Source organism: Bufo bufo, chromosome 2, assembly GCF_905171765.1.
Source record: "Bufo bufo chromosome 2, aBufBuf1.1, whole genome shotgun sequence".
In the NCBI taxonomy this organism is placed as follows: Eukaryota; Metazoa; Chordata; class Amphibia; order Anura; family Bufonidae; genus Bufo; species Bufo bufo.
In genome coordinates, this window is record NC_053390.1 from 494091109 (window position 1) to 494113744 (window position 22636).

The 22636-nt window shown below is 44.0% G+C and overlaps 1 protein-coding gene across 2 annotated transcripts in view; it reads left to right on the forward strand.

Moving 5' to 3' along the window:
• The first annotated feature begins 542 nt into the window (after positions 1 to 542).
• ADGRL3 (adhesion G protein-coupled receptor L3) overlaps positions 543 to 22636 on the forward strand; it is a 1148457-nt gene continuing 1126363 nt past the window's right edge. For both annotated transcript variants that reach the window (XM_040417792.1, XM_040417793.1), the window contains exon 1: positions 543 to 724. In XM_040417792.1, the coding sequence (XP_040273726.1) occupies positions 670 to 724 (55 nt within the window). In that variant the 5' untranslated portion in view covers positions 543 to 669. The remainder of the gene's footprint in view (positions 725 to 22636) is intronic.

A 22636-nucleotide genomic window follows, 5' to 3' on the forward strand; every position in this document is an offset into this window, starting at 1 on the left:
TTCGTCAACGACGGACTCTTGCGCCTTCCTACAATATATATCATACGGAATAAAAGTAAAGAGCATTAACTACAAAGATAAAATAAATGTAAGTAGTAAAAATTTAAAGATGACATATTAAAGGGGTTGTACCTTCTCAGACATTGGTGGCATATCGCTAGGTGCTGGTACCACGGAGCTGGCAAAGTTTCTCAGGGTGCACTACACAGGCGCAGCCACCTTCCATTCATTCCTATGGGAGTGGCGAAAATAGCCGAGTGGGGTGCTCAGCTATATTCGGAAGTCCCATTGAAATTAATGGGAGGCGCACCACGGCCAATGCTCCATTCACTTCTATGGGGCTGGCGGAAATAGCCGAGCCAGCGCTCCGCTATTTTAGGTGCTCCTATAGGAATGAAGGAGGGCGACTGAGCATGAATACCCTTTTAATGTTGAACAAAACAACTTTTACTCCTAACACAATTAATAATAAAACTTGTTCTTGGCTGATTTTGCTCCGTAATTTATTACTATATTTCTTTGTTTTCACAGGTCTTGCACCTTTCCTACTATCAGTTTCGGTGGCAGCTTTATCCTTTGAAAGGTGGCAATTTAATCTATACCTGAAGAAAAAGTAAAAAAATAAAGGGAATTTCCTGGCCTTACATCATTTTTGATTACCTCACAGCAATGTCATCAATAAAGCTGTTAATTTGCTTGAAGCTGATGATAACAGTAATTCATGGTAAGAATTTATATAATTTATTATAGAAAATATTTACTTTGGTACACTGCACGCAAGTTTCTTTTTTATGTGATCTGTTGTTGGATGCTACAGTCATCGCTCAAAGCAGAAGGGAGAGGGTGTGAAGTGGCTCACTGCAGAGATCATATCAGAATGAGGGACCACCTTTCTTCAGCAGGACTGATAACCTCAGCTTTCATTTCACCAGGTGCAAGTGCCCTTTGCCAGTCCTGCTGAAAAAAACAACAAAGGTATTTTTACCCAGACCACCGCAATCCTCACCTTGCAATCCCCCACTGATGCAGTTTTGATGCTGGTCCATGCCACTCTCAACTTCCTTCCTGGACCTTAGTGGTCCTTTCTGGTGTGTCAAACTGGGACAGTAAATGGAGAGCAGCAGTAACTGAAGCAGTGTCAGGATGGCAGCAGTAGGGGATTGTGAAGTAATCCTTTTTATATTTGCAGTGACCAGGATGCGGGTATACTGACACCACTTTAATGCAGTGGGTCACGATATGGGTATAATAGTCTATAGTTTGTTCGTGACGCCAATTGCAGCGTGCGCAGGGTACAGTCACAGGGCCCTTCAAAGATGTTATAACGCACGTCCCAGTTTAGGAATGCCAGAGTGGTGTAATGTCTCTGTATAGAAGTGATAATGGTATCAACGGTGTCTCCTACCTGGGTACTAGGGATCGACCGATTATCGGTTTGGCCGATATTATCGGCCGATATTGAGGATTTTGAACGTTATCGGTATCGGCATCTATTTTGCCGATATACCGATAACGTATGGGGAACACAGAACGCGCTGCTCTCAGCGCGTTCTGTGTTCCCTCCGCAGCACAGGGGAGAAGGAAGCAGTGTCTCCTCCCCCTGTGCTGCTGCTGCTGCTGCTGCTGCCGCCAATGACAGAAGAGAAGACAAGAGGAGGGGAGGGGCTGTGGCCGCTGCGCCACCAATGAAGATAAGCCTTTCATTCATTCATATACAGGAGGCGGGAGCTGGCTGCAGAATCACATAGCCGGCTCCCGACCTCTATGAGCGATAGCTGCGATCCGCGGTAGTTAACTCCTCAGGTGCCGCGGATCGCAGCTACCGCTCATAGAGGTCGGGAGCCGGCTATGTGATTCTGCAGCCAGCTCCCGCCTCCTGTATATGAATGATTGAGAGACTTATCTTCATTGGTGGCGCAGTGCGCTCCCCCCCCAAGCCCCCCAGTATTAATCATTGGTGGCGCAGTGCGCCCCCACCCCAATCCCGGCCAATAGTAAAAACATTGGTGGCGCAGTGCGCCCCCCCACCCACCCACCCAGTATTACTCATTGGTGGCAGTGGCCACAGGATCCCCTCTCCCCTGCTCCTCCGATCGGAGCCCCAGCTGTGTAAGCCTGGGGCTCCGATTGGTTACCATGGCAGCCAGGACGCTCCTGAAGCCCTGGCTGCCATGGTAAGCTCCATGCTGCTGTGTGCACTATGCACAGAGCAGCAGGGACAGTGTGAGCTCCTATTCACCCTGATAGATCTCTATCAGGGGGAATAGGACAAGGGTTCTAGTCCCTAAGGGGGCTAAAAGTTAGTAAAAAAAAAACAACACAAAAATATTAAGTATAAATGAAAAAGACTTAGAAAAAAAAATACACATTAACAATGAACAAAAAAATACACATTAACAATAAACATATTAATTTTCAGCAGATTTGTGTAGGAATTTTTTTTTTTTCTCAAAAATCAAAATTCCCAGAATATCGGTATAAATTATCGGCTATCGGCCTGAAAGTTCACAAATTATCGGTATCGGCCCTAAAAAATCAATATCGGTCGATCCCTACTGGGTACGGCTGGACTCCTGACTCCTGGCTCACTTGCAATAAATTGAGGGTAGTGATAGTAGGAGTAATAGAGGAATTTGCCGCAGAAATTGTGATCCAGACTTTTGGTGAAGTTCAAACTTTCATCCAAGCAAGATACAGCTTTAGTCTTAGGTCCCAGCAGGTATTGGCAATGGTTGGCAGGGATTTATCTTCTGCTCTATCAACCTGGCGCTTGCAGGAAAAGACGTCTGCTTAGTAGCTCTATACTGTGGCAGGAATTTGGCTTCTGCACTCTCTATCTTCTGCTGTTTGGGGACTGACTAGCTGAGGAGGAATGGCTTCTCCTGGGTCTCTGGACTTTACTCACAATTATCTTCTCAGGGGATGATTTCTTCCTGGAACTGGAGTTGTCTATAACTTTCTGCTTTGTGTCAGACTTGACAGACTTGTGTCAGCTCAGACTGGGAATTTGATCAAATCTCAGCATGAGACTTGATCCTTGCTGTCTTCCCTATCCAGGGAGAGCTAGAACAGGTTCTAACAGTTTTTTTCCTCCCTTGCTGCAGGATGTGGGAACCTCTACTTCCCTTAAGCAGGAGGGGGGGGGGGGGTATAACAGAACAGGATCGTTCCACTCTGAATGGCCATAACATTAAAACTATCCCTACCAATGATGCTGCCACCTGCTGGTAGACCTGTAACATTACAAGGAAAAAAATTACCTTTAACATGGTTTTATGCACATTTGTGAATGACATAATCAAAATCGCATCAAATGACAATATAATGGCTCCTAAAGGGCAGTAACACAACTCTGGGGTGTTACATATTTAAAGGGGTTTTCTGTGTTCAATAAAAACTCGGGAAGCCCTTGTACATGCTAAAATAGCAAATGAAGGAATACTAACCCCTTTTCTGCCCTTCTATCCTCCACACACCTAACTTTTTCCTGTCTGCAGCTGTAATGTGAGGTCACCATGCAGCCAGTCACTGGCCTCAGCAGTATATGGGTCTCCTCTGCTGAGGTCTGTGACTGGCTGCAGTGTGGTGACTTGTGTGCATGGAACATTACTGTTGCAGCCTGGAAAACAAACAGCAGCAGGGAGGACCAGAGTGCTTGAAGTGACACATGAGAAAAAGGGTATTACTTCTTTTGATATTTTAGCACCTGTAATCATTTAACTGGGGAAACCTCTTAAACTTTTTTTTTTTATATATATATTATTTTCCTGGAAAGCATCTTTAAAATATAAATTATTTGTGTTATGGGCCCAAAATGCAAGATCATCATTTGATAGCAATGACCTGACCTATAACACTGTGGCTTACTATGTATCTAGAAGTGCTGGTAAATTGCACATACAAAGTATAGATAGAACCATTATAAGGAGCCTTTGGTTGCTTCAAATGGGTTACCCCTCAAAGAGTATTAACATATAATGAATAGGGCACTTAAAAGTAAGTATTATTACAATATATATGCAATAATAAGGCTATTTTCACACTTGCGTTTGGTGCGGATCCGTCATGGATCTGCACAAACACATCCGTTCATATAATACAACGGCATGGATCCGTTTGTATTATCTTTAACATAGCCAAGACGGATCCGTCTTAAACACCATTGAAAGTCAATGGAGGACGGATCCGTTTTCTATTGTGCCATATTGTGTCAGTGAAAACGGATCCGTCCCCATTGACTTACATTGTATGTCAGAACGGATCCGTTTGGCTCAGTTTCGTCAGACGGACACCAAAAAGCTGCCAAATGGAGGCGGAACGGAGCCAAACTAATGCATTCTGAGCGGATCCTTTTCCATTCAGAATGCATTAAGGGCAAAACTGATCCGTTTTGGACCACTTGCGAGATCCCTGAAAGGATCTCACAAACGGAAACCAAAACGCCAGTGTGAAAGTAGCCTAATATTGTTTTTATGTACATTACAGTTTCCTCACTGTTTATCCTTCTGATCCACCATCTCCTGCATTCAGCAGTGATCTAACTTTCTCAGTAGCTTCCCTGCTCCCTTCCTATCCCTTTAGAGCTGGCATAGTGATCTCATAGTGAAGCAGGTGGAGCAGTCCAGACAATTCTCCCTACTTAAAAAATTCATAGAATTATATAGCTATATCTTTCTTTAAACAGTGGAAAGGGAATTGTGGGGGGAATTACATAGTCATATGTATCTCTGGGGCTATATGTGAGGGAGTAAAGGGTTATAAAGAGCTAATTGATTCTCTTGTGAGCTGCTGCCCATTCACAGAAAGGGAAGAAAGTCCATCAGAAAATTGAGTGAAAATAAGAGTTTTAAATTTGTAGGTTAACCCCCTACAATTCTGACACCCTTCCAAATTAGGCAGACACATGAGTTAGCTATTTGACAATAGGCAAAGGACAAAAACAGTCCAGCATGTCCTAGACCTATCACTTGTTTCCCTTGCCCTTACTTTAGGAAAAACAGTTGTGAGGTTTCAATACATGAGATTGTTGACTGACTCTGACAAAAGTAGCAGACTGACTTTTAGGATCCATTCACACGTCCACATAATGGGTCCGCATCCGTTCCGCAATTTTGCGGAACGGGTGCGGACCCATATATTTTCAATGGGGCGGCAAAAGATGCGGACAGCACACTGTGTGCTGTCCGCATCTACACTTCCGTTCCGCAGCCCCGAAAAAAATTTGAGCATGCCATATTCTTGGCCGCTACCACAGACAAGAATAGCCATTTCTATGATAATGCTGGCGATGTGGAGTCCGCAAAATGTGGAATGCACATGGTTGGTGTCCGTGTTTTGCGGATATGCAATTTGCGGACTGAAAAACAGTTGCGGATGTGTGACTGGACCCTTATATGAAGTGTTTGGGCAGCTTAAAGGGATTCTGTCACCAGGTTTCACCCCTGTCAGCTAAACATATGCTGATGTTCAGGGCCTCATCAGGATTCCTAATGTGGGCTTCTAAATGTGATCCGTAGCCTTATTTTGCTAAAAAACAGGTTTTACTAACCTGTCACTCAAAGAAATAAGGTGCCCAAGGGGATGTCAGGGGATGTCAAGGGATGCAAGGTGCCCGCCGCACCCACCGCCATTCGTGCCCAGCGCCGCCTTTCCAGACTTCTGCACCGCCTCCTAATCCTCTGTGCCGCCTCTCACTCTCCCTCCCCCTCCTCCTGCTGTAAGATATCGCGTGTGCACACAGGGCTCTGAGAGGCTGGCGCCAGAGTGCAGGTCATACCTGGGTTGAGCGAAGTGCTGGCGCATGCGCACTTCACTTCAAGAAGCCAAATCGAAAGTCCGCACGAGCGCATCAGGCAGAGCCCTGTGCGCACGCGCAAGATCTTACAGCAGGAGGAGGGGGGATGGAGGGAGAGCGAGAGGCGGTGCAGAAGTCTGGAAAGGCGGCGCTGGGCACGAACGGCGGTGGGTGCGGCGGGCACCTTGACATCCCCTGACATCCCCTTGGGCACCTTATTTCTTTGAGTGACAGGTTAGTAAAACCTGTTTTTTTTTTTTTTTTTTAAGCAAAATAAGGCTACGGATCACATTTAGAAGCCCACATTAGGAATCCTGATGAGGCCCTGAACATCAGCATATATTTAGCTGACAGGGGTGAAACCTGGTGACAGAATCCCTTTAAAGAGAACCTGTCACATAGGGCTGAAACGATTACTCAATTGAATCGAGTAATTTGACACAAAAAAATCCTCAATGCTAATTTTTTGCATCGAGGATTCGTTTGTGTCATGTGACCACGGAGCGGGAGTGAAGCGCTTGCCATGGTCTCCATGGTCATGTGCCGGCCCGCACCGCGCTGCACGTTCTTCATGACACATAGTCAGGTCATAGTGCACGTAAGCGCTCACTATGACACGACGCTGTGTGGCGTCAGGACGACACAGAGAAGAAGATGGAGGAGCTGTGGAGCGGCGCCCCTACAGGAAAGATAAGTACTGTTGCTGGTGACATGGCTAGGAGGGGGAGATGATGGCACTGGGAGGCATTTGATGGCACTGAGGGGGCAAGCTGGGGGCACTGTTGGGCAAATGGTGCCACTGGGGGAAAGCTGGTGGCACTGGGGGGGGCAAGCTGGTGGCACTGGGGGGCAGTTGGTGGCATTTGGGGGCAGCTGGTGGCACTAGGGTGCAGTTGGTGGCACTGGTGTGGCAAGCTGGTGGCACTGGTGTGGCAAGCTGGGGGCATCTTGTGGCACTGGGGGGCAGTTGGTGGCACTAAGGGGCAAACTGGTGGCACTGGCGGGGCTAGCTCGGGGCAGCTGGTGGCACTGGGGGGCAAGCTGGTGGCACTGGGTGGAAGCTGGTGGCACTGGGTGGAAGCTGATGGCACTGGGGGGAGCCTGATGGCACTAGGTGGCAGCTGATGGCACTAAGGGGGCAGCTGATGGCACTGAGGGGGCAGCTGATGGCACTGGGGTGGCATCTGGTGGCACTGGATTGGCATCTGGTGGCACTAGGGGGGCAGCTGATGGCACTAGGGGGGCAGCTGATGGCACTGGGGTGTAGGGCTGCAGTAAACAATTATTTGAGAAATCGAGTATTCTACCGATTGTTTTTACGATTAATCGAGTAATCTAATAAGAAAAAATGAATTAATAGACTGTTTTCCTTTATAAAAACTCATCAGACCCCCTGCCATCAGTCCCCAACACCCTTCGTTCCCCCCTGTGCGATCATCCTAAGTACCTCAGTTCCCCCCAATGCCATTAGATCCACTATCCCCCAGTGCCTTCAGCTCCACTCCCCCAGTGCCATCAGCTCTCCCCCACCCCAGTGCCATCAGCTCTCCCCCACCCCATGCCATCAACTCCACTCCCCCAGTGCCTTCAGCTCTCCCCAGTTGTTACTCTATAGGGGGGATATAATGTCTTCTGCAGGTTACAGGAGGTATATGTTACTCTATAGGGGTGATATAATGTCTTCTGCAGGTTACAGGAGTTATATGTTACTCTATAGGTGTGATATAATGTCTTCTTCAGATTACAGGAGATATATGTTCCTTTATAGGGGTGATATAATGTCTTCTGCAGATTGCAGGAGGTATATATTACTCTATGGCCTCCTGCACACGACCGTTGTGTGCACCCGTGGCCGTTGTGCCGTTTTCCGTTTTTTTTTCGCGGACCCATTGACTTTCAATGGGTCCGTGGAAAAATCGGAAAATGCACCGTTTTGCAGCCGCATCCGTGATCCGTGTTTCCTGGCCGTGAAAAAAATATGACCTGTCCTATTTTTTTCACGGCCAACGGTTCACGGACCCATTCAAGTCAATGGGTCCGTGAAAGAACACGGATGCACACAAGATTGGCATTCGTGTCCGTGATCCGTGGCCGTAGGTTAGTTTTTATACAGACGGATCCGAAGATCCGTCTGCATGAAAGCTTTTTCATAGCTGAGTTTTCACTTCGTGAAAACTCAGAACCGACAGTATATTCTAACACAGAGGCGTTCCCATGGTGATGGGGACGCTTCAGGTTAGAATATACTAACAGAACTGTGTACATGACTGCCCCCTGCTGCCTGGAAGGTGCTGCCAGGCAACAGGGGGCAGCCCCCCCCCCCCTGTAGTTAACACATTGGTGGCCAGTGTGGCCCCCCCCCTCCCCTGTAGTTAACTCATTGGTGGCCAGTGCGGCCGGCCCCCCTCCCTCCCCTGTAATTAACTTGTTGGTGGCCAGCGGGCCGCAATGCACGATCGCCGGCCGTAGGTCAGCCGCATCGGATCGCGGACCCATTCACTTTAATGGGTCCGCGATCCGGCCGTTCCGCAAAAAGATAGGACTTGTTCTATCTTTTAGCTGAACGGAAGTACGGGACGTAACCCCACAGAGGCACTCCGTAGTGCTTCCGAGGGGTCCCGTCCCGTGCGGCCGTTTCGCGATGCCGGATTTGCGGACCCATTGAAGTGAATGGGTCCGCATCCGTGATGCAGAATTCACACGGAACTGTGGCCGTGTATTGCGGCCCGCGATTTGCGGGCCGCAATACGGCCACAGATCACACACATTCGTGTGAACTTAGCCTAAGCTGTATTTGCTGCAGCAGTAAATGGGGTAATATATAAAGCGCAGTGTTACAATGGAGGAGTGGGTGCTAGTGTCTGTCTTGGCTGTTCTACCATCTTCCTTTATTCAGCCTATGTGCGATCACTGGCCTGTCTTATTGGGGTTTGGGGGTTTGGATGCTGTTCACACGCTTGACCTCCTGAGAGCAATTAAAGGGGCCTGATATGTGATGAAAACTCAGCTCCCCATTTAGTCGCACAGTCTGTAATGATAATTACTGCGTGGCAAGTGGCTGTCAGACTTAACGTTTCCAGCAGTGGCGCCGCCGACACTCCATCGTTCCGCGTTGCTCTGAGCCTGACGTCACACAGCGTGTCAGGTCACGGCGTACGTCAGGAGTTCAGTGCAGCGCAGGACCATGGACGTGCTGTGGAGTGTCCGGAGGCCCCCTGCTGGAAAGGTGAGTATTCCGAGCTCATTGCGGGCCAGCGGGAGACCAGGGAGCGGGAGTAATAGCAAGCGCTTCACTCCCGCTTAGTGGTCATGTGACACAAACGAATCCTCGATGCAAAAAATTTGCATCAAGGATTTTTTTGTGTTGACTTACTCGATTTAATCGAGTAATCGTTGCAGCCCTACTTGGGTGGGGAAGAGTTGAAGGCACTGGGGAAGCGGAGCTGATGGCACTGGGGGGAACTGATGCACTTGGTCTGATCGCACAGGGGGGAACAGAGGGTGTTGGGGACTGATGGCAGGGGGTTTGGTGAGGTTTTTTATAAAGGAAAACAGTCTATTAATTAATTTTTTTGTCATTAGATTACTTGATTAATCGTAAAAAATTATCGATAGAATACTCTATTTCTAAAATAATCGTTTACTGCAGCCTATCATAACGTATCTGTTTTAGTAATTACTTGCATTCTCCATTCAATAAAAATATCTTTTCATATAACTCTATGTTGTGCCATTCATTCATTGTCCCTGCACAGTCTGACAATGACAACATTGATTGGATAATGTCAGACTGTGCAGGGGCACACCCCCAGCTGCAGACTGTTCATTCATGAACTTCAAATAAGAATTGTAGAGAAATGTCATTATCACAGCAGAAAAAAATCAGGATCAAAACAGCTGGAGTCCGGAACAAACAAGGTTCACAACAGAGGTGGAGGGAAACTGAGAAACTGCACTTCTGATGACCCAGCAATTACCTGCAGATGAGGGATTCTTTTAAGGACTTGGCCTGGCTGGTCATTATCAGCAGATGACTTCACCAGTTTATTCTATGCTGGCCATTAACATAGGTATGGCTGTGACAGGTATTTATTGACACAATTTTGGATGATAATGTGCTGAGTCCTTAGGAAAACCTTCAGAATTGTCAAATAACCTGGAAACGTCTGCCGTGTGGTTCTTCTCTGTAGGATAATATGTGAAATAATGAAAAAAAGGCATACTGTGCTTGTTGGGGGTTTTGTCAGGCTGAAGATGTTCCAGATTCCTATGGTCAGAGTAAATACTGTAGTCACAGGAAACTTCCAAATTGTCAGCTTTCAAGAGATCTTTCAAAACTAGTAAATCACGATTACCAATGCAGTAATCAAATCATTCTTGATAGGGGAGAATTTTTTTAAAAGAAAAAACTCTTGGAAGGTAATAGTTTTTTTCCCTGACTGCTGAGAAAAGAACAGTACCAATTCCAACTGAGGAGGTGTCAACGTCCAGGAAGAAAGGCCTTTCAAGATCTGGCGCAGAGAATCAGCAGGATTTGAGATAAAAGGCCTGAACTACGGAAGTCTGCCACCCATGGTCTTTCATTCTTTTCCGGTTAGTTTTTGAAGGGTGGTATGATGTGAGAGTAGTTCTGGGTAAACTGATGATAATAGTTTGCAACAAAACTGAGAAACATTTAAATGGCATTAAATGCTCACAGGCTGCAGCCAGGGTATCCAATTGCAAATGTAACTTCTGGGATGCCATCCTTGCAGCTCCCGTAGTACTGCAAGTTCCTGCATCCTCCTCTTTTCTACTTTGTCATTCTGAAGAAGGACCATTAGGTTTACAAACATTGATACTGGCTACCATAGTGTCAGTATCCAAGAACTCTTGATGAAATAAATGAATTAAGAATTGGCATCAGTAAGTCTGGAGTGCAGTTTTGTATTTCTCTCTCTACTAGCATTTGATTCCAGAGACTTTATTGTGATCCATGCAAAGTCCCTCCAAAAGAGATGATGAAGCCTAGGAATCACTTGTTTTTGAAAGACTGAAAGAGTTCTCTCACATCCGCAGTAAGACAGAGCAGATGTACATGCTGTGGATCCACAGATAGACTAGGAAATACTTGTAAAGAACATACCTGAAGATATTTTCAAAATGTTGAAAGACTGCAGGAGCGTTAGAAACCAAATGGCATCACCAATTACTTACAGTGCCCCTACTGGATATTGTTCTCCTTCTTTGATCCATATTTGGTTAATAGTCTCTACGCAGGTCCACCTGGCAGAAGTCCTATTTAATGCAATTAAATAACTGTGAGATCATTGTGAGTGGATACCTTTTATATGTTCTTTTTCAGATCATGATAGTCAATGCAGGGTCCCGGATTCAAACTCAACCCATGGCAACATCTGGATATAATCTGTATGTTCTTCTCATGTGGATGCCCTATAGTTTCCTTCCACACTCCCAAAATATTATGCTAAGAGGTAAATTGGCTTTCTATTAAATTAGCCCTAGTGGGTGTTGGAGATGAGTGCTTAAATGGTGGCCACTAATTTCCCTGCTGCCCAACCATCCTTACTGTAATCCCTTTGTGTGAGATAGATGTGCGACAGATGTTTGTCGTTATCTCTGCAAACCATCCTCCTTGTTAAAGAAGACTCCAGCTCCAGCAGGAGTGAAAAAAATTCACAAATAGATTCTATCTCCAGATTCTCTTTAATGTACGCCAACATTGCATCATTTTATGGTAGAGAAAATGGATATACTATCACCCCTGGGAGGTGTCTGGCCTGGATGGAGTGGAATGGTTCCATCATGGGTTTGTTTTTTGGAATAGATAGTGTTTCTACCTGCTTCTTAGAAAATATATCCGTAAACTGTTGATATTGTCAAAAAAGCCCAGCACAGGGACTGGTGGATGACCTTTTGATAGATGGTGAACTAAATCAAGGCAGTCCCAAGAGAAGAGGACTACAGGAAACCTACAGGACCATAAATGAAATCTCATCCTTAGGTCTCATGCACACGGCCGTTGTGCGGCCGTTCCATGCATTGGGGACAGCAATTTGCGGTCCCAAAAGCACGGGCAACATCCGTGCGGCAGCCAGGACGGATTGAGACCCATTCAACTTGAATGGATCCTGATCCGTCCACACCGTAAAAAAATAGAACATGTTCTATTTGTTTGCGGTGCAGAGGCACGGACAGAAACATCACGGAAACACTCCGTAGTGCTTCTGATCCGTGCTACCGTTCCGCAACGCACCGCATCTCCTGGATTGTGGACCCATTCAAGTGAATAGGTCCGCATCCGTGATGCGGGGTGCACACGGCCGGTGCCTGTGTATTGTGGACCCACTGTATGCGGGCTGCAATACGGCCACGGCTGGGCAATGGCCGTGTGCATGGGCCCTTAAGATGCGTTTCTACTCAGAAATGGATTGGGATAGCATAATGTCTGATGTCATTGTGAGGAATAGGCGATACACTGATGGAGGTGAGATATACAGATTCTTAAAGCAGCAGCAGATCATTCTCGAGTTATTTGAGTCCCCAAAGGCAATGCAAAATATGTGGAGTGACTTGAAACTCATGGGGGCAGGAACCAATAACTGATCATTGAGTAAAAGAAGTGTTAAGACCAAAGTGATCTCCTCACAGTCATCTAAGCCTTGAAGTTTTCCAGCTTTGTGGGATGATTCTGGTGGGCATGTTTCTATTCACAAGCCCTTTCCTGGAAATGGAGATCCCCTCCTAGTTTTTAATACTTTGAGGGGTACAGTTTTAAAAATGGGGTGAGGGAAATTTCATATAAATTTCTCTCATAGCCAAATTAGAACTTAATTGTTCCCCCAAAAATCTGCTGCTAAACGTCCTAAATTTTTTTAAAAGTATATTTTAAAAAAATGATGGCAACATAAAGTAGACATATGGCTAATGTTAATAATTAATTGTTTTGTGTGGTCTGTCTTAATAACAGACAAATTAGAATTTTTAAAAAAGCTAAGTTTTTCAAATGGGAAAAATTTTGGTGTTTTTCCCAAATAAAGAATTAGCATGAAGTACAACGAGGGTGATTTTTTTTTTTTAAACTGTTGCAAAGTAAAATTGCCCTAGTTGCTAATAGCAACCAGTCAGATTCAAAACTAATTTTTCAGAACTCCATTGATACAATAAAGGATCAGTCTGGTTGCTATGGGCAACTAAGCCAGTTTTCCTTTGCACCATATTTGATAGCTCTCCCCCAGTGTGTCACAAAAAAAAAAGAGACTAGGAACCACTTGGATGAGTAAAAGCCCACAGATTTTGAAAAATGTGGCTGTGGAGTTAAATGTATTTACTGTTTTTCCAAGAATCTAGTATACTTCAGTAAAATAATATTTTATTAACCCCTTCCGACATATGACATAATAGTGCGTCATGGTGGCAAGTGACTTGCCGCATTTTGACATACTCTTACGTCATGGTGATCAGGTGGGCACTGGAGCGGTGCATGCCCGATCACTGCAGGGGCCCGACAGTTCCTGATAGCCGGGCCCCTGCTATATCCGCCGGCATCGCTGTAAAAGCCGATGCCACGAATTAACCCCTTCTATACCGCGGTCAGCGCTGACCACGGCATAGAAGGAGCATGCGGCGGGTGTGGGAGCAAAGCAGCCTGATGCAATGCATAGGCTGCCCAATGCCCTGCGTGGCATTGGGACCTGCCTCCTACGGGGGCCGAGGAGATCCAGCCCCAGGCTGGGTCTCCTAAGCCAGTGTTTCCCAACCAGTGTGCCTCCAGCTGTTGCAAAACTACAACTCCCAGCATGCCCGGACAGCCTTTGGCTGAGCGGGCATGCTGGGAGTTGTAGTTTTGCAACAGCTGGAGGCACACTGGTTGGGAAACACTGTCCTAAGCAACCTGTTAGTGTATTACTGTAATACACTAACAGGCAATGCATTACAATACAGATGTATTGTAATGCATTGCAGAGGGAATCAGACCCTCAAAAGTTGAAGTTGAAGTCCCAGAGTGAGACAGAAATAAAGTTTAAAAAAAGCAAAAAAATGTTTTAATAAAAATTTCAAGTAAAAAAAGAAAAAAAACGCCCCTTTCACCTGATTTTATAATAACGAAATAGAAAAAAAGGAAAAAAACACACATATTAGGCATCACTGCGTTCGTAACACATGATCCACCCTGTCCGATAAACACAATAAAAAAATGTGTAAAAAAAAAAGCCATTTTTGTCACTTTACATCGCAAAAAGAGCAACACCAATCAATCAAAAAGGCGTATGTCCCACAAAATGTTGCTAAGCATGTCCTGAGGAGCAACAGACATAGTGATCACATATTAAGGAATAGGCTCAGATACAATAACTTTCATTACCACACCTCGCCAGTCACATCCTCCATAGACCTCCATAGACCTCCTGATCCCATCTGACTCGCCCTCACCTTCTCCTTCGATGTGCTCTGATGCCTGGCTTAGAGTCCATAGGGGGTCTGTACAGGCGGTTCTGGGGAGATAGGGTCTTCAGTCGCAGCAAAACTAATAATAGTACTGCCCCACAGTATAATTAGGAATGGCGGCGCAGGTGCTTCTCTTCTGCAACTGTGCGCATGACACGGGCCGCATGACACAGCTTCGGGGCCCCGATTTGGCCCGCGGGCTGTAGGTTGGGCATCACTTGTCTACACTGTTGAAGGACGCCCACAGTCCGAGAAGATATATGTGAGAGACATGAACATGTGGAGTCACTGTGGGTAGAAATACATGGAGGCAAAAACAATAATAAAATACTAATAAGAGTTTATTATAAACCACCTAATATACCAGAGTTGACTGAAAATCTGCTACTAAACGAGATAGACGAGGCAGCAGATCATAATGAGGTCGTTATTATGGGACTTCAACTACCCAGATATAGACTGGGAAACTGAAACATGTATATCTCATAAATGAAACAGGTTCTTGGCAATAAAAAAAAACTTTCCCAACTGGTTCAGGAACCAACTAGAGGGACAGCCATACTGGACTTAGTATTAACCAATAGACCTGACAGAACAACAGATGTGCAGGTTGGGGGACACCTGGGAAGTAGGGACCATAAAGTAAAAACCTTCCAATTGTCATTCAAAAGAGGGTTTATTCAGTGAGGAACAAAAATACCAAACTTCAAAAAAGCTAAATTTACCCAATTAAGAGAGGCCATAGGCCTAACTAACTGGGACAAAGTCCTCAAAAATAAAAATACAGCCACAAAATGGGATATTATTAAAAACATCCTAAAATCTAATTGTTAGAGGTACATACCTGTAACGGGGCGCCGAAGGCGTACTCGGTCTCCCATCAGCCGCAGACTTGCTGCTTAGCTTCAGGAGCGAGGATCTGTGTTCGGCCTCGTTCCCAGGGCGGCTTTGCTAGCTAGGAGGCTCCCTGCTCCTAGGTCTGCCTTGAGCGCCGAGCTGATCACTTGGTGCTCGACTTGTCTGTCTGTTGGTCATGTGACGCTGGCCACGTCACATGACCCTCACTCCCCACTTTAAATACAGGCAACCTGCTGGCTACAGGTTGCCTGTGGTTTTGGTCCCTCAGGCTGTGTATTATTATTGTTATTTAGCTTACTTTTGGATTTGCCCCTTGATCTGCTTTCTGACACCTCTTCTGCCTGCTCCCTGAACCTTGACGGTACCTCTCGGATTTTGACCTCGACTTGCTTTTGGATTTTGTCTTTGCCTCTTCCCTCGTACTGACTCCGGCTAGTTGACCCGCCTCGCCCCTTCCATTTTTGGTGGTACCTTGATTGTTCCACCGCTCTGTCCGCTCGAGTGCTACCTCTCATTGGCTGTCCGCTTCCCTGCTGTCTCTATCTCTCTGCTTGCACTTACTCAGGTTGAGGTTATGAAAGAAAAGGAGAGGGTTAATCCTGTACTTCTGTAAAAGGAGACCAAAGTGGAGGAAAAGTGTAATAAATAAAGAATAATCTTGGGTCCAGAGGACCCTGACCGGTAAAATGCTGGGACAGAAGCAGGGCAGCCGTAGGTGATGAACTATAAGCTGAGGTGCTATATAGTGGCAATACAGTAAAGAGAGAGGAAAAAAATCACCAAGTGGCGCCTAACTGCTACAAAAATAAATGTATATATATCTGAGATATACACCAAATGTAGAATATAATATATAAAAGATGCATACAATAAGGTAGGGGACTTAAGTGCACTTAAAAATAAGAACTGGAAGTAAGTAAATTCCCCTTACCATTAAAAAAGAGGGGGGGGGGGGGAACCTTAGTGTTCAGTAGCCATATGATAAAACCATCTAACATCTGGTAAATAATATAAAATGGAGAACACTAAAACGTATAAAAGGTGATGTACACCACACTCACTTCACCAGGGAGGGGTGTAGTGGGATAAAACTCAAGACACCCAAAACAGCCACGTCCCTCGCCTGGCTCTCTTGTAGAATAGCTGGAAGATACGGCAGTCCAATACTTTGTACTTCTGGTATATTCCTTTAATAAATAAGTCAGGTAGGCTCAACGCGTTTCGGGGAATAACAAACCCCTTCCTCAGGAGCAGAGAAGGTATTAGGCATATACATGGAAAAGGACCTAGGAATTTTAGTGAACAGCAAACTAAGCTGTAGAAACCAGTGTCAGGCAGCTGCCAAGGCCAATAAGATAATGGGTTGCATCAAAAGGGGCATAGATGCCCGTGATGAGAACATAGTCCTGCCACTTTACAAATCACTAGTCAGACCACACATGGAGTACTGTGTACAGTTCTGGGCTCCTGTGAACAAGACAGGCCTAGCAGAGCTGGAGAGGGTTCAGAAGAGGCTAACTAAAGTAATAACTGGAATGGGGCGACTACAGTCCCCTGAAAGATTATCTAAATTAGGGTTATTCACTTTAGAAAAAAGACGAGATCTAATAATTATGTATAAATATATCAGGGGTCAGTACAGAGATCTCTCCCATCATCTATTTATCCCCAAGACTGTTACTGTGATGAGGGGACGTCCTCTGCGTCTGGAGGAAATAAGGTTTGTACACAAACATAGAAGAGGGTTCTTTACAGTAAGAGCAGTGAGACTATGGAACTCTCTGCCTGAGGAGGTGGTGATGGTGAGTTTACTAAAAGAGTTCAAGAAGGGCCTGCAGGGGATGTCTCAAGAAGACAACTCCTGAGGATATGGATATTAAGTAGAAAGAGATCGGAACTATAAAGTTTATTACCAGAGAAATGCATCCTCTTTGCAGCAACTAGTTTGGGGTCAGCCTAGTCTTAGGTTCAAAGTCCTCACTCTCTACCCTTAAAGCAACCCCTCTCTAGTAGCTATAGCCTGTAATATTATTACACTCCAGAAATACATCCAGGCCACAGCTCTGCACTTAGCATGCTCATGTTTAGCCCTGTTAATCACCAAACATACAGAGAAGATGGTTGGCAAAAAATTGTCTAGCATTGTCAATAAAGGAGAGAGGTGACTGTGTAGAGCACAGGTGTTACAAAAGCAGTACTCCAATGATTCAGCCCTGCCCCCTGGTGCTCCAACATGTTCATTTTTATATAAATAAAAACATATCTCTGCAGCTGTTTAACATATATACAAAGCAAAGATATCATTTTAATCAGCATGATCAATCCTACCAGGCAGTATTCCTGGTTTAATAGGTTTAATCATGCTGACAAAGGCTCTTAAACAGCTGTTAAGTTATTATCCCAGAACGGTTTCATAGTATGTACATACTATTACTACTTACTATAGCCTTGCCATTTTGAGAATAGAGGTTTTCTATATTTAGAAAGATAATACATATTACAGGTGCGTTCAAAGGCCAAATATAATATATTGTGCCTGTGAATAAATCAGCAATACATTGTGTGCACTATTATTAGAAAAGTGATTATTTTGACCATATCATAATTTTTATGCATATATTATTTTCCAATTCCATGCTGTATCAACTTGAATGCTTATGAATTGAAGCATATCAGGTGATTTGTATTTATGTAATGAGGGAGAGTGTGGCCTAAAAAGATCAAGACCTTGTGTCAAGATGTTGAGAAATAAAGACACAAAACTACAAAAAATCCTCCTCCAGTGCTTTTATATTCCAGAACTGCAACATCTCTGGAATGCCCAGAAGTACAAGGTGTTCAGTGCTTGGGGACATGGTCAAGGTAAAGAAGCCTGAATCCCAACTGCCACTGAACAAGACACGTAAGTTCAAACGTCAAGAGTGGGCCAAAAAATATGTGAAGACATATTTTTCAAAGGTTTTATGGGCCGATGAAATGAGTGACCATTGATAGACTAGATGGTTGGGCCCGTGGCTGGATCAGTAATGGGTACAGAGCTCTACTTCAACTCCAATGTGGAGATGGGATACTGCTATTGGCTGGTATTATTAAAGATGCGCTAGTTGGCCCTTTTTGTGTTAGATAGACTCAAATTCAACTCCCAAACCTACTGCCAGTTTTTAGAAGACAGGGAAAAAGTCTGCATATTTCAGTGGCTCAGTTTATGTATTGAAGTACTCCACTGCATGTCAAGCCAGTAAAGGCTTTAACCCCTTCAACCACCATTACGTACCTGAATGGCGCAGTGGTTGAGGTAATGTATGAAGCGGACTACTACAGTGAACCCACTTCATAAGCGCCAGGTGCCATCTGTATCATACAGTAGGCACCCGGATGCAATGAAGGACAATGGCGATCCCAATGAACCCCGTTATTTAACCCCTCAGGTGCTGCAATCAACCTTGAGCTGCGGCTCCCTCTGCTGTACGATCGAAGCCCCTGCAGTGAAATTGCAGGGCTCCGATCAGTTAACCATGGCAGCCTGGACACTTGTGAAAACTTCCAGGCCTGCCATGGTAAGCTCCCTGCTGTTCTGTGCCCAAAACACAGCACAGCAGGGAGCATATGATACGCCAATTTTAGTCACCCCCCCCCCATAAAAAAAAAAAGAATAACAGTGATCAAAAAGTACCACAAAAAAGGTACCAATAAAAACTACAGTTTGTCCCGCAAAAAAAAAAAAAAAACTCATACAGCTTTGTGGATGGAAATATAAAAAAATTATGTTTACAAGTTTGGTATTGCTATATTTGAGCTGAAGAATAAGAACGTCATGTGATTTTTAGCGCACATTGGCAAAACCACAAAAACCTTGGTGGATTTTTTATTATTATTTTTTCAATGTAATCATACTAAAAGTTAAATGGTGCCCTTAAAATTACTTATCCCACAAAAATATAAGCCCTCATATGGCTATATGAATGGAAAATTAAAAAGTTATGGCTATTAGAACATGGGGAGGAAAAGACTAAGATGAAAACAAAAAAATTGGCCCAGTAACAAGGAGTTAAAGGCTATGTACACTTGTTGGGGCAAATTTTTTTATTATTGCATTGCACTCATTTTGAGGCAAAAATCTTTTTTTTTTTCAATTGATCTTTATTAAAAATGTGGAGACCTTTTCTCTGTACATGGCTGAGACGCTTTAGTTCTGTCAGCCAGCTCACCTGACCTGACGGGCTCCTTGTCTCTGATCTCTGACCTTATAAACACTCATTAAAGGTTAATCCTTGTCTTATTGATAAGAATGTGGCTTACATAAGTGTTTATGACCTTTTAGTAATTTAGAGATGATGTTTATTAGATGACCAGCGCAGCGTGAAAGTAGGATTCACACAGCTAGAAAACAGTTAACCCTTTATGACAGAATGGCTGAATATTTTTAATACAGACCAATAGAAAATATGATTTTTAGCCCAAAATGAGTAAAATGCAATCATAAGGTGTACATTTAGAGATGAAAAAATAATTACATGGTCGCTTTCCTCACCTGACCTTAACTCTATTGAGAACTGTGGACCCTTCTTAAATGAGAGAATTACGGTATAGGAAAACAGTCCACCGATTTGAACAGTGTCTGGGAGGCTGTATTCGCTGCTGCCCAAAAACAGATTAAGTAGAGGTAATAATGTGGAGTCGCACTCACCAGATCTTGCAGTCATCCGGAATGCAACAGCCTGCCTGGAGTCCTAGAGCCATAGGGGCTCCTGTATATACAGTCCAATGAATGATGATGGAGGCAGCATGTCCAGTACAAAAATCCCTTTATTGGGAACCGCTCAGGTGAACAAAAACGTGTTACAAGGTTGTTACGTTTCGGCTAACACATAGCCTTTATCAAACACGTGATCAAGAAACTGACAGGCTCCATGGATGGAAGCCTTATGAAAAGAATGGATGGAAGCCTTTTTGAAAAGAAGGCGGACTATATTGATCATTGCCATATTTCACCTTAAAGAGGTTATCCGAGTTATGAAAAATAATAATATAGCACTGAATATCTGATATATAACTGAGCTAAGCAAGTTTTATGCAAAAAAAATATATATATTTCCTCATTTCCCTGTTTCTTTTCTGGCCCTTTGTTTACATGCAATAAAAACAACCTCTGCCCCTCCCCCTGCTCTGCTAAGGGAGTGAATACAAGAGCTGCCCTGAATGACATGTCTGCCTGCTCTGCAGCATGTTGTATGTGTAGAACTACAAGTCCCAGCTGTACAATGACACTGCTAAGGGAGTGAATACAAGAGCTGCCCTGAGTACTGGGAGACTCTGCAGCATGTTGTATCTGTAGGACTACAAGTCCCAGCTGTATAATGACACTGCTAAGGTAGTGAATACAAGAGCTGCCCTGAGTGACATGTCTGCCTGCTGGGAGACTCTGCAGCTTGTATGTGTAGGACTACAAGTCCCAGCTGTATAATGACACTGCTAAGGGAGTGGATACAAGAGCTGCCCTGAGTGCTGGGAGAAAACAGCAACTTGTAAGTGTAGAACTACAAGTTCCACTTATATAATGACACTGCTAATACACACAGGATCTTCCCCCTATCTGTAATGCTTTGCAGAACTTCTCTGTCAGCTCCTGTGCCCAGCATTTGTCTCCTCAATGCCTGCAGCTAAACAGTAAACACTTCAGCCCTGAGTCTGTGCAGCTGAAGGGGTTAACAATCCTAGCAGAGAGCAGAGTGAAGGGGGCGTGGCCAGCACAGTGACGTACAGGCTTGTAAACAAACTTTATCAGAGCAGGGAGAGAAGCTGACATCACAGGTCATGTGACCCTCAGTGAAATCTGAGAAGCCAGGCACTGGAGATAAAGTGAGTTAATTGGAAAGCTGTTACATTTGCCCAGTTAGGAACATAGAAAGAACAAAAAAATAACTCGGATAACCCCTTTAAGGACCTGGCCATTTTTTGCAAATCTGACGTGTCACTTTTTGTGATGATAACTTTAAAACGCTTTTACTTATCCAGGCCATTCTAAGACTTTTTTCTCGTCACATATTGTACTTCATGACAGTGGTAAAATTGAGTCAAAAAATTTCATTTTTATTTATAACAAAAAAATACAAAATTTACCAGAAATTTAGAAAAATTTACAAATTTCTATTTCTCTACTTTTATATTGGATAGTAATACCTCCAAAAATAGTTATTACTTTACATGCCCCATATGTCTACTTCATGTTTGGATCATTTTGTGAATGCCATTTTATTTTTTGGGGACATTAGAAGGCTTAGAAGTTTAGAAGCAAATCTTGAAATCTTTCTGAAAATTTCCAAAACCCACTTTTTAAGAACCAGTTCAGGTCTGAAGTCACTTTGTGAGGCTTACATAATAGAAACCACCCCAAATATGACCCTATTTTAGAAACTACACCCCTAAAGGTATTCAAAAGTAATTTTACAAACTATGTTAACCCTTTAGGTGTCCCACAAAAATTTATGGAAAATGGAGAGGACATTTCAGAATTTCACTTTTTGGCAGATTTTTCATTTTAATCCATTTTTTCCAGTAACAAAGCAAGGGTTAACAGCCAAACAAAACTCAATATTTATGGCCCTGATTCTGTCGTTTACAGAAACGCCCCATATGTGGTCGTGAACTACTGTATGGACACACGGCAGGGCGCCGAAGGAAAATATCGCCATATGGTTTTTGGAAGGCAAATTTCACTGGGATAATTTTAAGCTGCCATGTCCCATTTGAAGCCCCCCTGATGCACCCCTAGAGTAGAAACTCCGAAAAAGTGATCCCATTTTAGAAACTACACCCCTCAAGGTATTCAAAACAGATTTTACAAACTTTGTTAACCCTTTAGGGTTTAGGTAGAATTAATGGAAAATGGAGATGAAATTTCAGAATTTCACTTTTTTGGCAGTTTCCATTTTAATCAATTTTTTCCAGTAAGCAAGGGTTAACAGCCAAACAAAGCTCAATATTTTCTGCCCTGAGTCTTTAGTTTACAGAAACACCTAATTTGTGATCGTAAACTGCTGTATGTGCACACGGCAGAGCGCAGAACGAAAGGAACACCATATGGTTTTTGGAAGGCAGATTTTGCTGGACTGGTTTTTTGACACCATGTCCCATTTGAAGCCCCCCTGATGTACCCGTAGAGTAGAAACTCCAAAAAAGTGACCCTATATTGGAAACTACGGGATAAGGTGGCAGTTTTGTTGGTACTATTTTAGGGTACATATGATTTTTGGTTGCTCTATATTGCACTTTTTGTGAGGCGAAGTAACAAAAAATAGCTGTTTTGGCACCGTTTTTATTTTTTGTTATTTTCAGCGTTCATCCGACAGGTTAGATCATGTGGGATTTTTATTTTCTTATGTAGGGGCTCAATTTTTTTTGGTATGAGATGACGGTTTGATTGGTACTATTGTCGGGTGCTTATGACTTTTTGATCGCTTGGTATTACACTTTTTGTGATGTAAGGTGTCAAAAAATTGCTTTTTTGACACTTCTATTTTTTTTTTTTTTACGGTG